Below are 16,331 nucleotides of genomic sequence, written 5' to 3' on the forward strand. Positions count from 1 at the left end.
TTATAATTGGAAAGTGGTGAACAGGGATTCACCAAGGAGGAGCTAAAACACAGTGTGTTTAAAAATTAATATCCTGTTACAATAAGAATTAGAATTAGAATTAGAATTAGAACATTACAGCGCAGTACAGGCCCTTCGGCCCTCGATGTTGCGCCAACCTGTGAAACCATCTGACCTACACTATTCCATTTTCATCCATATGTCTATCCAATGACCACTTAAATGCCCTTAAAGTTGGCGAGTCTACTACTGTTGCAGGCAGGGCGTTCCACGCCCCTACTACTCTCTGAGTAAAGAAACTACCTCTAACATCTGTCCTATATCTATCACCCCTCAACTTAAAGCTATGTCCCCTCGTGTTTGCCATCACCATCCGAGGAAAAAGACTCTCACTATCCACCCTATCTAACCCTCTGATTATCTTATCTATTAAGTCACCTCTCCTCCTCCTTCTCTCCAACGAAAACAACCTCAAGTCCCTCAGCCTTTCCTCGTAAGACCTTCCCTCCATACCAGGCAACATCCTAGTAAATCTCCTCTACACCCTTTCCAGAGCTTCCACATCCTTCCTATAATGCGGTGACCAGAACTGCACGCAATACTCCAGGTGCCGCCTCACCAGAGTTTTGTACAGCTGCAGCATGACCTCGTGGCTCCGAAACTCGATCCCCCTACTAATAAAAGCTAACACACCATATGCCTTCTTAACAGCCCTATTAACCTGGGTAGCAACTTTCAGGGATTTATGTACCTGGACACCAAGATCTCTCTGCTCATCTACACTACCAAGAATCTTCCCATTAGCTCAGTACTCTGCATTCCTGTTACTCCTTCCAAAGTGAATCACCTCACACTTTTCTGCATTAAACTCCATTTGCCATCTCTCAGCCCAGCTCTGCAGCCTATCTATGTCCCTCTGTACCCTACAACATCCTTCGGCACTATCCACAACTCCACCGACTTTCGTGTCATCCGCAAATTTGCTAACCCACCCTTCTACACCCTCTTCCAGGTCATTTATAAAAATCACAAACAGCAGTGGCCCCAAAACAGATCCTTGCGGTACACCACTAGTAACTAAACTCCAGGATGAACATTTGCCATCAACCACCACCCTCTGTCTTCTTTCAGCTAGCCAATTTCTGATCCAAAGCTCTAAATCACCTTCAACCCCATACTTCCGTATTTTCTGCAATAGCCTACCGTATATAGTTTTTACTTACCCAATAAGACCAGGTGAAGGCTGAAAGAGACCCCTGGACACCTTTCTCACCTGGTCATAACAGGTTCATGGGTGAATAGAGTATGCAGATGTTAACCTGTGCATTTGCTGTGCCATGTAATAAAGGGTTCATGTATTGTTGCTACATCTCCTTTCAATGCTGCCCTTTGGGACTTCATTTACACCCTGGCTCCCTCAAGGGGCTGGAAGCGAAGGAATGCAATTGTTTGATGTGCACCTGGGAGCTGGGTGATGGAGTGCTCAATGAAGGAGACAGCAGCAGGGCTGCATAAACAAACAGCTTTATTGGAGTAGTTCCAAAAGGTAGTAAGGGTCATAAGAAACGTCTATGTATAAGCGCATTCCAAATCCTATTGCGCCTTCTTTGTGGTCACTGGGGGTCTTTCATTTGGCATCACTTGGTCAGCAGCTTCCTCCACATCCTTATCGTCTGAGGAGGCATCGCGATCCATGAGAACCTCAATGTTCCACGCCTTCCCCCTCTGTAGTGCCAGGTTGTGCAGTGCACAGTAGACCACCACGATACACGAGACCCTTGCTGGGCCATACAACCAAGGCATTTGAATTGCATCTTGAGAAGGCCCATGGCCTGCTTCATGGTCGCTTGGTTTGCCTCGCGGTAGGTGTTGTGCCTCTCTGCTGCATCCATGCATGGGTTCCTCAGAGACTTAAGTAGCCATGTTCTGAATGGGTAGCTCCTGTCTACCTGTATCCATCCTTGAAGTCAAGCAAGGGGGCTGGGAAAGCTGTGGCACCTGGGGTTGCCGAAGTATGTAGGCGTCGTGGCTGCTTCCCGGGAACCATGCACATAGCTGAAGGATCCATCTTCAGTCGTCGCAGACCAGTTGTGCATTGAGCGAGTGGAAGTCCTTCCTGTTGATGAAAGCTGCTGTCTGGTCTGTGGAAGACTTGATGGCCACACACGTGCAGTCGATCACACCCTGCACCTCCGGCAATTCAGTGATGGCCCCGAACCCAGTGGACCTCTCAGCTTGACTGTCTGGACCGGTGCAATAGTGCACATACGAATTAGGAGCAGGAGTAGGCCACTCGGCCCTTCAAGTCTGCTCCACAACTCAATAAGTTATTGGCTGAACTGATTACTCCACATTTCCACCTACCCCTGATAACTTTCCACCCCCTTGTTTATCAAGAATCGATCTACCTCTGCTTTAAAAATATTCAAAGACTCTGCTTCCACCGCCTTTTGAAGAAGAAAATTCCAAACACTCACGGCCCTCTGAAGAAAAAAATTCTCCTCATCTCCGTATTAAATGGGCGACCCGTCATTTTATAAACAGTAACCCCTAGTTCTAGAATTCTCCCACAAGGGGAAACATCCTTTCCAAATCCACCCTGTCAAGACCCCTGAGGATCTTATATTTTACAAGATCTTATAGACGCTGCCCACACTTATCTCCAGTCTCCCTGGAGATAACCAGAGGTATAGAAGTTCAGCAACATGGCTACCTTTAGTGCCATTGGTATTGGGTGTCCGCCAACCCCCATGGGTCTTAGCTCGTCCTGCAGCATGGCACAGTGAAGGCCTCGCTGGAGCGTCACATTCTTCATAAACTGTGCCATTTGGACATCTATAGGTAATTGATCCTCAGACGGTAGACCCTCTCTTTAGGGAAATCTCTTCTGCGCACAGGAGGCAGTATGTGTGCATCTCTATGCCCTTCTCCAGCATCCGCACTCCGAGGCAGGCCCTGTTGTTGGCCCTGAGGTTGCTGATGCCCTGCTACTGACGCCTGGAGATACGTCTCTGTTGCTCCTCCTCCTCAACAGGAGCCCTAAAGCTTGGGTGAATAAGGTCCATGGCAGATGGCCTCTCTCCATGTGCAAGGCCTTCTTTCCAAACAGCTTCCCCACTTTCCCTCATATGTTTCTTTTGATCACATGCCACTGCCCCAATGACACCCTGGCAGCATGCCCCCACAGCGCTGGCACCTTCCCCCCACCCCACCTTAATTTTTCAGTGCCCGCGCTGCTCCACCCTCACTGGCACACCATGCTGGCTCTCTCAATGGCTGCAAGAGAGAGCCAATACTCAGCTTCCTCTTGCTTACTTTAACCAGGTGAGGTTCTGAAGCCCCATGGTTCCCGTGTGGCATTAGTAAAATTCAAAATGCACTGTAAAATTGCAGTCAATTGGCCAGTAAAATGCCTTAATTACCTTCCCGCAGCGTCAATGTGCGAAGTTCACCATCCGTGTCAGCCACCGTCAGTCAAATATGGAAACAATGTGAAGACGTCAGACATCCGGTCCGTAGTCTTCCATCTCGATTTTATGCCGCCGCCACCTCCAAGCCCATTCAAAACAGCCGGTAAAATCCTGGCCTTCCCTGCATTACTGAGGGTGTGCTGCACTGTTGGAGGCGCCATCCATTGATAAAGTGTGAAATCTAGGCCCCTACATGTTCAAGAGGATGTTCAAAATTCCTGGCCATAATGAAAGAAGGGAAGGAATTTCTTCTGGTTCCCTGGCCAATATTCTTTCCAATCAGTTCAATGTTGCTCATGTGTTATTGAATCTTCCTGCGTGCAAAATAATATTTCAAATAACACATCAAATATCCTTCATTATATGTGAAACACTTTTAAATGTTCTGATAAATTTAATCAGCTGCTGTAAAATGTTATTTCCTTGTTATATCCTTAGATTGATTGTTTACCTTAAACTAACTAAAGCTTATTCATTGCTATTTCCATGTGTAGGATTTTAAAAGTTATAAAAGTCTCTTGAGGTGGTAATGAAAACTGTACAGTGGAAGCAGTGTGACATAGCTCATTAATGGAAGGTAGCAATGAATAATCAGAAATTGTGTGATATTGTGTGATTGTTATAGCTGTACCATTTTTCCAAGTGGCAAACAATTAATCCTATACTTTATATTGTCAATATAAATTGCCAGACATTTTTCTGCTGTCCATCTTGTAGATTTATTCACACGTATTTGTTTCCATTGCTATAGAGCATACATTGTGATAATACGTATAGTTATAAAATACTAACTTTTTAAATGAAATTTCAGAAAGAGGGTGGTTAAAATGTGAAATTGACTTGTCACAAACATTTTTTTTATTTGTTTCATGGGATGGGGGCATCACTTGCTAGGCCAGCATTGGTTGCCCATCCCTAACTGCCCTTGAGAAGGTGCTGGTGAACTGCCTTCTTGAACCGCTGCTGTCCATCTGGGGCAGGTACACCCACAGTGCTGTTAGGGAGGGAGTTCCAAGATTTTGAAAGAACGATAATATATTTCCAAGTCAGGATGGTGTGTGGCTTGGAGGAGAACTTGCAGATGGTGGTGTTTCCATGTATCTGCTGCCCATGTCCTTCTCGGTGGAAGACGTCGCAGGTTTGGAAGGTGCTGTCGAAGGAGGCTTATTGAATTGCTGCAGTGCATCTTGTATATGGTACATTCTGCTGCCACTGTGCAATGGTGGTGGAAGGAGTGAATGTTTAAGGTGGTAGATGGAGTGCCAATCAGGCGGACTGCTTTGTTCTGGATGGTGTTGAGGTTCATAAGTGTTGTGGGAGTCGCACCCATCCAGGCAAGTGGGAAGCACTGCATCACACTCCTGTGCCTTGGAGATGATGGACAGGCTTTGGGGAGTCAGGAGGTGGGTTACTCACCACAGAATTCCCAGTCTCTGACCTGCTCTTGTAGCCACAGTGTTTATGTGGCTGCTCCACTTCAGTTCTAGTCAATGGTAACCTGCAGCATGTTGATAGTGGGGGATTCAGCAATGGTAATGCTCTTGAACGACAAGGGGAGATGGTTAGATTCTCTCTAGTTTGAGATAGTCATTGTCTGGCATTTGTGTGGTATGAATGTTACTTGCCACTTATCAGCCCAAGCCTGAATGTTGTCCAGGTCTTGCTGCATATGGACACAGACTGCTTCAGTATCTGAGGAGTTGCGAATGGAACTGAACATCATACAATCATCAGCAAATATCCCCACATCTGACCTTATGATGGAGAGAAGATCATTGATGAAGCAGCTGAAGATGGTTGGGCCTAGGACACTACCCTGAAGAACTCCTGCAGCAATGTCCTGGGGCTGAGTTGGTTGGCTTCAAACAACCGCAACAGTCTTCCTTCATGCTAGGTATGACTCCAACCAGTGGAGACTTTTTCCCCTGATTCCCTTGACTTCAATTTGGCTAGGGCTCCTTGATGCCATACTCAGTCAAATGCTGCCTTGATATCAAAGGCAATCACTCTCACTTCACCTCTTGAGTTAAGCTGTTTTGTCCATGTTTGGACCAAGGCTGTAATGAGGTCAGGAGCTGAGTGGCCCTGGCAGAACCCAAAATGAGCATGAATGAGCAGGTTGTTGCTGTTTAAGTGGTACTTGATAGCACAGTCAACAAAAGCTTCCATCACTTTGCTGATGATTGAGAGTAGACTGATGGGCAGGTAATTGGTCAGATTGGATTTGTCCTGCGTTTTGTGGAAGCAGAATCTATAAATTTTTTTAAAAGAGAATTATATAGTAGCTTGAAAAAGAGGAATATTAAAGGCTATTGGAGAAAACATGCAAGTGAGATTAGAGCAATGACTCATGTACTGAAAAACCTTGCCAAATTGCTTAGTTGTGACTGTAGCATTCTATTATTTTAGGGTACCTTGCTTATAAGATTGTGTTACTTTTATTTCCGAAATCATACAAATCACCTCTTCAGGGCCAGCTTGGAGAGATACTGAGAACAAACTATTTTAAAATAATAATTTCAATGTTATGATATTTGGACTTTTCATGTGATTTTCAGGGATTTGTGTCTCCTATCAAGAGGCTGGTGTTTCCTAAAGCCGACAAGAACAGGAGACAGCAGGACAGAAGCAGTGTGTACAGGAGACCTCTCCATTCTATTCCTCTCTTCCCTCCTGATTACCTGATAGATCCTGAGATCCTGCTGCATGATTATCTTGAGAAAGAGGTCAAAGTAAGTTCAGTTTCATAATCTGATATTTCTATGTGCATCGGGCCCTAAATAAGTTATTCTCTAATTAACAGTCTACTACAACTGAAAAAATATAAAAGATTATGAGAAAAGCACAAGAATTGGGATTGGAGTAGACAGCTCCAAATAAAGAGCTAACACTAGCAAATACCTGATGGACTGAATGCCCTCTTGCTGTGCTGTAATTTCTATGATTCTAAGTATGAAATTAAATCTGTAGTGTTAATGTTATAAATGACTAACAAGATTGTAAGATCTGTTTTCTCTGTATCTAGTTGTGAGAACATGGAATGCTGTACTAGATACAGTAGTGGGAGCAGAATCCATAATACAATGGATAAGTGGATAAGTTGTTAAAATAACAATGTCAATATATATGAGGGGAATTGGGTTAGAAAGATGCTGTTTCAAAGATCTGGGTTAGGCACCAAGAGCAAATGGCCTCCTTCTGTGCTATAAAATTCTATGATTCTGTTGTCTATATTTTCTTCTGAAAAAGAACAGTTAACAATAACAAGCTGAAAGATGTGATTATATGGTGGCGTTTGCTGTTGAAAGGTAGTATGCAATGGAATTTACTATTGAAAATTGTGGAATGTGGTGAGGTTTTCTATTGGAAGATGTGGTATATGGTGGAATTTTGTGATATATGGAGCAGTTTTCTATTGGAAAGTTTGGAATTTACTATTGAAAGGTATATGGTGGGGTTTCCTGCTGAACGGTATGGAGTATGGAAATATTTGCTACTTAGCTTTGCCTCACATCGGGACAATTGCTTGGCAAAATAAAACCCTGACAAATGTACAAATATCTTTTTGTTCCCACTGAAGTATTATAACTGTACATCTGAATACTTGCGCAAGATTGTAATCATGCCAAGATGTTTTAAATGTAATTTCTGGTTATGATTTGGTTTTAATATAAAACAGAAATCTGTTTCCATAATGTAATTGCAGTGTGGCAACAACAAGCTCTGAGTTAGAAAATGTAAAGAACTGATGAAACCAGGAGACAACAGCATAGAATAAAATCACTTCTTCTGTGCCACAGGCATTTGTAGACAGTTAATTAGATTCTTTGCATTTAACTTTTCGAATAATATTGTTGAATAGATGCTCCACATGGTGTATTCTGAATCTATATGTGGCTGATTGCATTTTTGATTAGTAAATAAAAATTTAGTAATAGGCACCATCATTGTAATCTCAATAGAATTAGAATTTACAGCACAGAAACAGGCTATTCAGCCCCGTTGGTGTTTATGACGCACATAAGTCTCCTCCCACTTTCATTTGTAGTCAATACTCATATTCCCACAATGTATGCACATACACTTTAATCTTTTTGTGCGTTTGTTGGTCATATCATATAACTTATATGGTAAGATGAAGGGCAGAGTGTGTAGTTTCTGCTTATAACTATAAATTCAATCATGCTGGTTGATAAAAAAAGCAATTTGCTTTCAATTCTCAAAACTTCCCTCTGTTTGTATTGTAATGAATGACTAACTGAACTTTAATTGTTCTAAAAATTGCAAAAGTTTCATATGCAGACGAGTGACATATTTGTAACTAAACATTTTCTCTGGGAAGTGTATAATTGGGTATCCTGATGTCAATACATTAACAAATGATTAACTGTAGATAATTCAAGCTTGTGCTATTTCTCTTAAAACTAGAATTGGCATAAAACCATTCCATGGTTGCAGTACAAGCTGTAAGTTTTTGCCACATTCCCAAAAGATGTTTTTGTCTTATCCTGGATGATGGAAGAAATGATGGAAGAAACGGGCCCTGTATTATAGTTGAATCATTTACAAACAGCAAAGCATAGCAAGGGTTGATGGATAAACTGAAGGTTAAAACATTTAACATTTCCAGGAAGGATGTCAGCTGTATCCCCCGTGAACTGATAACTGAAATTGGTTTATTTAGGCAGGAAGTTGTGTTCCTCATGGTCGGCATTTTTTTTTAGTGTTAGTTTTTCTTTCATACAGATCAGCACACCAATCTCAAAGTTTTCTTTTTACATAAATTTCCAGACTTAAGGTAAACAGGGCAGATCACATTTTGAGTTTCCCTGCTACACCATTCCCCCATCCTCACCAAAACATTACATGCTTTAAAAACTATCTAAAACTTCATTTACATTTTTCATTAATCACAATTACAACAGCTATACCAAAATATTTTATTTACATGGGCTTCTGGTGATTGAAATGGAATCCACCTAGTTTTAAATTATTATTGGGAAATTCATTTTTTTATGTTTCAAAATAATCACCAGCACATTTTTATGGCTAGATCTGTGGTAGTAAAAATAGTATACTGTTAATTCTCTTTATTGATTAAAGTCACAAGTAACAACTGCACTGAGAACAACTGTTAGCAGTAAACTTGACCAAATCCCACCAAGAACAAAGCAATCTATGTTACAGACGACAGAAGTGATTACAAGGTACTAATCTATGGGTAAGTTCAACGATACAACTCTCATGGCGTAGAGCACCATTTCTCACGATCACAAGTCACTGTTCACATTATAAGGCTGACATGCGCTCTTATCGAGTGAGGCTCCACCTGGTGCGGGCGGAATTTCCTGTATGTTTTTGCCCAGAGATATGTGTAATCGGTGAGTAAAGCAAATACCCAGCATGTGTGCCAACAAAAACAAGAAATGCTGGATTCACTCAGCAGGTCTGGCAGCATCTGTGGAAAGAGAAGCAGAGTTAACGTTTCGGGTCAGTGACCCTTCTTGCTACGTACATAATTATGCTATGCCCAAACTTTCTCTCTCTTTTATGCCCATCTGTCAATCCTTGCACCCGAATGCATCGTGGCTCATTATAATGGCCACACCCCCAGCCTGTACGTGAATTTCCTGCAGTAACGTTGGTCCAAAGCAAGTGTAAAATAAAGCCCAGAATTTTAGGCATAGCAGTAATTTTTCTGGGGTATTATTGTGATATTTTGAGCAATTTTTAAAATATTTATCCTCACTGAGACATGCACTGTATTTTCTTTTTTTCTGAATGAATTTCCATGGCATCATTACAAGTCAGATTAAAAATTGAAAAGCCTCACAAATGCATATTCTTAAACATGCTGTGCCTAATATGCCTGAGTGATTGTTAGATGGCTTGAAACATTAATTTTTATCCTTGTCAAAAGGATATATTGCTGGGGGAGGATTTTATGCTGTCCCCCGTAGCGAGTTTGGAGGAAGGGAGAGCATTTAATCCGGTGGAATGGTGGCGGGGGGAACCCATGCGGGTTGCTTGCAGGCTCCGGGGTTGGGGGGACCCGGCATCAGTAAGGGGGGGCCCGCTGAGAGCCTCCCCCCGCTTTTGCTGCTGACCTCCCCTACACACCCCTTCCCCGTGGCCCCCAGCCTGCAAAGCTCCTCCTGCCAACTGTGACCTGGGTCCCTCGCCTCCAGTGGGTCCATTACCGGCGTGGTGGCGCTGCTCAGTAAAAGAGCTGCCAGCCTCTGATTGGCCGACAGCCTTCAGCAGGTGGACGTCTGTCGCCGGGGTCCTTAAACCCAAGGAGGACCCGTCGCTGTCCACTTAAGTGCCTAAATGGCACATAATGTGGCAGACCGACCCAGAGGAGGCAACCCGGGGCACTCACCATACTTCAGCCAGTGGCCAAGACACCCGTTGCCAACATAAAATTCCCCCCCATGGGGCATTTTTATTTCATTAAAAAATGGCAGCCCGCAAGCCACCGAGATCTTCCTTGCGGCGGCCCACAATAATATGCCGGTTGGGCCCGGCCACCCCCAATCACGTGGAGGTGCGGGCTCTACGACACCAACAATGGCGTCAGCTGCCTGTGCGTAGGAGCTGGAGCCATTTTTAAAGCCCTTCCGGCTAATTTAAATTTTTAAAGTAAACCCCTCCCCCCACTGTCTGATTTAGATTTAGAGATACAGCACTGAAACAGGCCCTTCGGCCCACCGAGTCTGTGCCGACCATCAACCACCCATTTATACTAATCCTACACTAATCCCATATTTCTACCACATCCCCACCTGTCCCTATATTTCCCTACCACCTACCTATACTAGGGACAATTTATAATGGCCAATTTACCTATCAACCCACAAGTTTTTGGCATGTGGGAGGAAACCGGAGCACCCGGAGGAAACCCACGCAGACACAGGGAGAACTTGCAAACTCCACACGGGCAGTACCCAGAATTGAACCCGGGTCGCTGGAGCTGTGAGGCTGCAGTGCTAACCACTGCGCCACTGTGCCGCCCTTAGATTAGAGATACAGCACTGAAACAGGCCCTTCGGCCCACCGAGTCTGTGCCGAACATCAACCACCCATTTATACTAATCCTACACTAATCCCATATTCCTACCAAACATCCCCACCTGTCCTTATATTTCCCTACCACCTACCTATACTAGTGACAATTTATAATGGCCAATTTACCTATCAACCTGCAAGTCTTTTGGCTTGTGGGAGGAAACCGGAGCACCCGGAGAAAACCCACGCAGACACAGGGAGAACTTGCCCTGATTAAAAATCTGCCTCCCCTTTCCCACCTCCCAATAACAATCAAATTTGTTATTTGCCCTCTTGCCCACCTCCCCAAAGCCCACCTTCCACACTTGACCTTCCCCCCACCCCACCCAAACTGAACAAAGTGCACAGGTCATCCCCTTCCCACCATCCCCTACACTGATAATGTAAATTTGACCCTGTTTCCCCACTCAGCACTAAAAATCTTAAGCTCCCCCCTTCCCCACCACTGCGGCGCCTGCTTTCCCCAGACGGGAAAGTGAGGTTGTGTGTATGCCGGCTGCGGCTCAGAAGAACGTGGCCCAATAGTAAGGTTAGAGTAAATGTATGCATTCTGCTAATTTGAATATTTTAATCCAGGTCCCATCACCCAGCAGCGGGGGGGCCTCCACGGAGCCTCACCGCCACCGGGAAGATCGGGTCCGGCCCGTCCTGCATCGGGCTCCATGGCAGGCCGCTGCCAGAACAATATTCTGGCCCCCCAACCCCCTGGCATGGAGCCCGATGTCAATATCTTTGTAAAATCCCAGCCATGGTATGGGTTCACCACTTAACTCGGGCACCAATTGCGAATGTTGATTTCCACTTGTTCCAGTGCATGTTAATGAGATTGGCAGGAAATGTGGTTGAATATAGACCTGGGACGGAATTACACCCCCCACCCCCACAAAGAGTGGGAAGGTGGCGGGAGTGGAGGGGGGTGTAAAATGGAGCGGGAGGCTCGGGGGACCCTTCTCACCCCGCTTCCGTCTCCATTGCCTCTTTACGCAGCGCGGCACTGGCTAAAAACGGCTTGCCCACCCCATGCCAATCAAGGCCCTTAAGTGGCCACTTAATGCCACGGGGATTTCACCAGTGTCTGGTCGGGCTGCCAGGCCCAAGAAAAGCTGCCTGTGAAAAGCAGGCGACTCTTTGACAGCCTGGGGGGACCCCTCATGATCAGGCACAGAGAACCGCCCCCGCTGCCCCAACCAGCCCAAACACCCAACACACCCACCCATTCCCCCCAATCGACCACCCTTGCCTCGCCGGGGCCCAACCAATCACCCCCGGCGAGGCAACAAAAACTTACCTGCGTTCCGGGGTTCCCCGACATCTTCCTCACAAAGCTGGGCTGCAGTCCCAGAAGTGGCCACTACTCCCGGTGGCACTGCTGGGACAGAGAGCTGCCGGCCTGATGATTGGCCGGCAGCTCAATGAGGTGGGACTTCCTCCCTCAAGCGGGTGGAAGTCCCACCTTGGAACAATTAAAGGCCGGGGACCCGCAAAATGCGTCGGATCCCCAGGCCAGGTGGAAGCGGGTTCACCACCGACTTTTCAGTCAGTGGACGGCTCCCGCGCCAAGGGTTAAAATCCCAGCCCTGGGCAGAATGGGCACATAAATGTGTGTTATTTTGGCTGTCACTTCCCGATTACACCCTCACAGAAAATTCCATTCCAGAGAGTGCAACACCATTGAACTAACACTAATTTTCAAATTCAGTTGATGGTTATGAACCACTTCAGTCTCAGAATATATATCATTGCCTGGACCCTTAAAGTGCATTAGGAGGAAACCAGAGCACCTGGCGAAAACCCACGCAGTCACAGGGAGAACTTGCAAACTCCACACAGGCAGTACCCAGAATTGAACCTGGGTCACTGGAGCTGTGAGGCTGTGGTGCTAACCGCTGTGCCACTGTGCTGCCCTTACTGTGCTGCTGGGATTACTCCCAGGTTTATAATATTCTATGTTTAATCTTTCTGTCACATAAATCTTTAAAGTTGTGATAAAATTCCTGGTTCCAATGTAACCTAAATCTGTATTCATGGCCATTTTCCTTTGCATGCGATCAATAATGTCTCTTATCTGTGTGGCATTCTGTGAATAGAGATCGCATCAAACAGATGTAATTTTGCCAATTAGATAAAGGGGGAAAAAATCAGATTTAAACTTGGATAACATAATTCAATATTCTACACTGCATCTTGGACCCTGCCAGTGATTGCAAGTGTCATAGTGGCCGATAATATTGAAAGCGCAATGTTTTGTTCTATTATTCAGAGTCCAAGGTGAAACACCAAGGCCAAGGTAAAACTGAGGGAGGTAAAGAGTTTCACACTTTAGGGCTCCTAAAAAACAGAGTTACAATAGGATACAGAGAGGGTGAACATGTAGGGCACCACATTTGAAGCTCAGGTGGAACAAGAGAGGAAAGTTCAGCAGAGCATTAACCAAAGCTATTGGCAAAATAGAGAAATACTAGAAAAATTATGACACAGATACATTGAAGACGAGGGGTAAAAGAAGCATGTATCAGTTGGAGGCATGATGGGTCCGATTTTAAATTTGCGCAAGGTGGGTGGATTTTGAATGAGTTAAAATCAGGCGTGATTATCCAGGTATAAATGTGAAATTCTTTGAAGGTATTTGGAAGAAGGTGAGGCATAACTTTCCAAGATTTTCTTTCAGAATGAATTTAAATTTCATCCTACGCCATGGCCTTTTATGCAGTACCCAAAAACCAATAGGCTTTTGGGAAAGGAATGGATATAAGACATTAACAATCTTTTGGTGTATTGGTGCTGATTATCTGTTAAGTGAGAATAGACTTGGTCCCATTCTGGATATGTCTGCATGAAATAGTGTGGATTTTCTATTATAAAAGCTAAAACGGATTTTCTATTCACTAGTTTAACATCACACAGAGAATAACTCCAATTGTGATGTGTGTGCATCTTTTGGCCTATCCACACTGCAATAGTAGTGTTGGTGTGAAATAATCTGGCTTTGCAACAGTGCTGCAGTTAGAGTCATAGAGTCATTTATGGCACAGAAGGAGGCCATTCGACCCATCACGTCCATGCCGGCTCTCCATTCGCCTGCTCGATTCCAGTAGCCCTGCAAGTCTATTTCCTTCATGTGGCATCCAATTTCCTTTTATAGTCATTGATTGTCTCCACTTCCACATTCCTGTTGACAGTGAGTTCCTGATGGAATACAATGTGGAGAAATGTGAGGTTAACCACTTTGGTAGGAAAATCAGAAATACAGGAGTATTTCTTAAATGGTGAGAGGAGTTACAATGTAAATACAGGTTCAATCTGCCATCGGGTCCCAACCTGACACAGGAACAAAGCTTCATAGTCAGTTCAGGCCTTAGCAGCTAATTTACAATCCAACTTTAGCATTGATGTGCAGTGGTTTCTCTAAAGTTGTGCAGTGTAAATTCACCCATGATATTCTCCTTTTTCTATAGGCAAGTAGATTTATTGCCCCTACATTGGAAAGAAAAGAAACACTAGAGTGCTTTTCACGACCACCGGATGTTTCAAAGCGCCTTACAGCCAATGAAGTTCTTTTGAAGTGTAGTCACTGTTGTAATGTAGGAAACACAGCAGCCAATTTGCACACAACAAACTCCCACAAACAGCAATGTGATAATAGCCAGATCATTCTTTTTTTTGGTGATGTTGATTGAAGAATAAATATTAGCCAAGCCACCAGGGATATCTCCCCTGCTCTTCGTCAAAATAGTGCCATGGGATCTTTTGCATCCACCCGAGCAGGCAGATGGGGCCTCAGTTTAACATTTCATCTGAAAAACAGCACTTCCGACAATGCAGCACTCCCTCAGTACTGCACCTGAGTATCGGCCTTGATTTTTGTGCTCAAGTTCTGGAGTGCTATTTGAACCCAAAACCTTGTGATTCAGAGGCAAGAGTACTGACATCTGAGTTTATTTGGTTAAATTAAAATATATTTTTGCATTTTTACTGTCTGAATGTAGTATTTACAAGAGAGGTATGATGGGAAACTTGGATGGAAATTATCAGTGCAAAAGCAACGCATTTTCTTTCTTGTCCACAGTAATTTCATTAAGCAAGTACAATGGAGAGTATGGGATTGGATTTGTGCTTTAGCAGCTTTTGAGGAGCATTCTGGTTCCAAGCACTTATTTACTGTCGAACACCATACCATTACATTACATATGTAATGTTGATGATCACTTGTCCAACATGAAGCTGGGTTTGATATAAAATGTCAGAAGTATTTATACAAGGGATTATCCAATATAATTTTGTCTCAACATTTGATTCTAATTAGGTAAGAGAATGAGTAGTTGTAGATAATATGTTAGAAATTACTGTGGGTGATATTAATGGACAGAAGTTTATAGATTAATGTATGTCATTCTTCTGTCTGCTATTTTAATTAAGGCATTTACACATTTATTTTAAACATCCGCTAACATTGGCAATAGTAATTTCTAGCCTATTGGTTCCTTACATAACTTCCTTTCCCTTACTAATAATAACTAATTTCTGAGGGTTCACTGTGTCGCAAAGCAAAAGAGTAATGCTTAATAATTTTATAAGCACTATGCAAAACTGTTACAATTCCCACCCCAAACAGCCTCATGAGCCCCCACCTATGCCTCTGAATTAGACTATTATTGTAGCAAATAATGGATTGTTTTGTCCTCTCAACTCTTGACCATTAATGAGTGACTTGGTTTGAGACTGTCCTGTGTAATTCCACTTGGAACTCTAAGAATCCTTCCAGCAGGCAGAGAAAGATTTAATCCCATTAATCTAATCTAGACTTGAACTGAGGTTGCAATGGTAAAAGGACTTTTTTCAACCATTGTGTGAGCCAGTTCCCCCAGACATCTCGATAGGCTAGTTAAAGAATCCAGTAATTTTATACAACCAGGGGCCAAACTTTGCCTGCTTCCTCCTTTATGATGTCATTCTTTTTCTTCAGTTTTTAGGTCACTTGACTTGGGTCTCATGTTCTTTAAATCCAGCAAGCAGAGCTGAAGTACTACAGCTTTTGGATACAGCAAGGGTAAGGGACAAATACTAGAGAATAATGTGAACTGCTCACATTATAAAGGGTTAATTAATGTAAGTATTGCACAATCAATTCCTCTTAAGAACAAATTGGATGTTGAATACAGCAAGGTCCCACAAACAGCAATGAGATATGTGACCAGACAATGTCGATTGAAGGCTGACTGTTGACTAGTATCCTGGGAGAATTGCCATCTTCTTCTTCATACAACGACATGGGGACTTTTATGTCCACCCAAGAGAACAGATGGGATCCCGGTTTAGCATCTGATCCAAAAGATATGACTTCCTACAATGCAGCACTCTCTTAGTACTGCACAGAAGTGTCAGCTTGGATCGTATGCTCAAGTCCTTGAGTGCTCAAGCCTTGGAGCTAGCCAAGTAAAATAGATTAAAGATTTGAAGATAGCCCATTATAATATATTCACTTTTATATTTTAATATGACTGAGGTTTTAAATTGAGGCTTAGTAAAAAATTTATACCATCACATTGTTACATTGAGATAATATTATCACTTAAGGAAAGACAGTTACTGCCAGTTCCTGGTTAAATCAAATAGATCTAGGTAAAATGATACAGTTGGAATTGTTAATGTTAACCGATTTTTTATATAAATTTTGATTTGGAAAAGAGATCCTTTCAGGTCATATATCTTTTGATGTATTATTTCCTGAAGTAAATATGGTTTCATCAGTTCAAAAATCAGTTATGAAAATTTCAGAAGGTTAACTTTGTAATT

General features: G+C 43.4%; 1 protein-coding gene across 1 annotated transcript in view; it reads left to right on the top strand.

The window, feature by feature from the left end:
* The window catches only part of ccm2l (CCM2 like scaffold protein), a 94,943-nt gene that overhangs the window by 32,850 nt on the left and 45,762 nt on the right, over nucleotides 1–16,331 (top strand). Inside the window, exons 2-3 of the mRNA XM_068048346.1 lie at nucleotides 6,029–6,202; nucleotides 15,502–15,585. Coding sequence (XP_067904447.1) covers nucleotides 6,029–6,202; nucleotides 15,502–15,585 — 258 coding nt within the window. The remainder of the gene's footprint in view (nucleotides 1–6,028; nucleotides 6,203–15,501; nucleotides 15,586–16,331) is intronic.

This window comes from Heterodontus francisci, chromosome 16 (assembly GCF_036365525.1).
Source record: "Heterodontus francisci isolate sHetFra1 chromosome 16, sHetFra1.hap1, whole genome shotgun sequence".
Classification (NCBI taxonomy): domain Eukaryota; kingdom Metazoa; phylum Chordata; class Chondrichthyes; order Heterodontiformes; family Heterodontidae; genus Heterodontus; species Heterodontus francisci.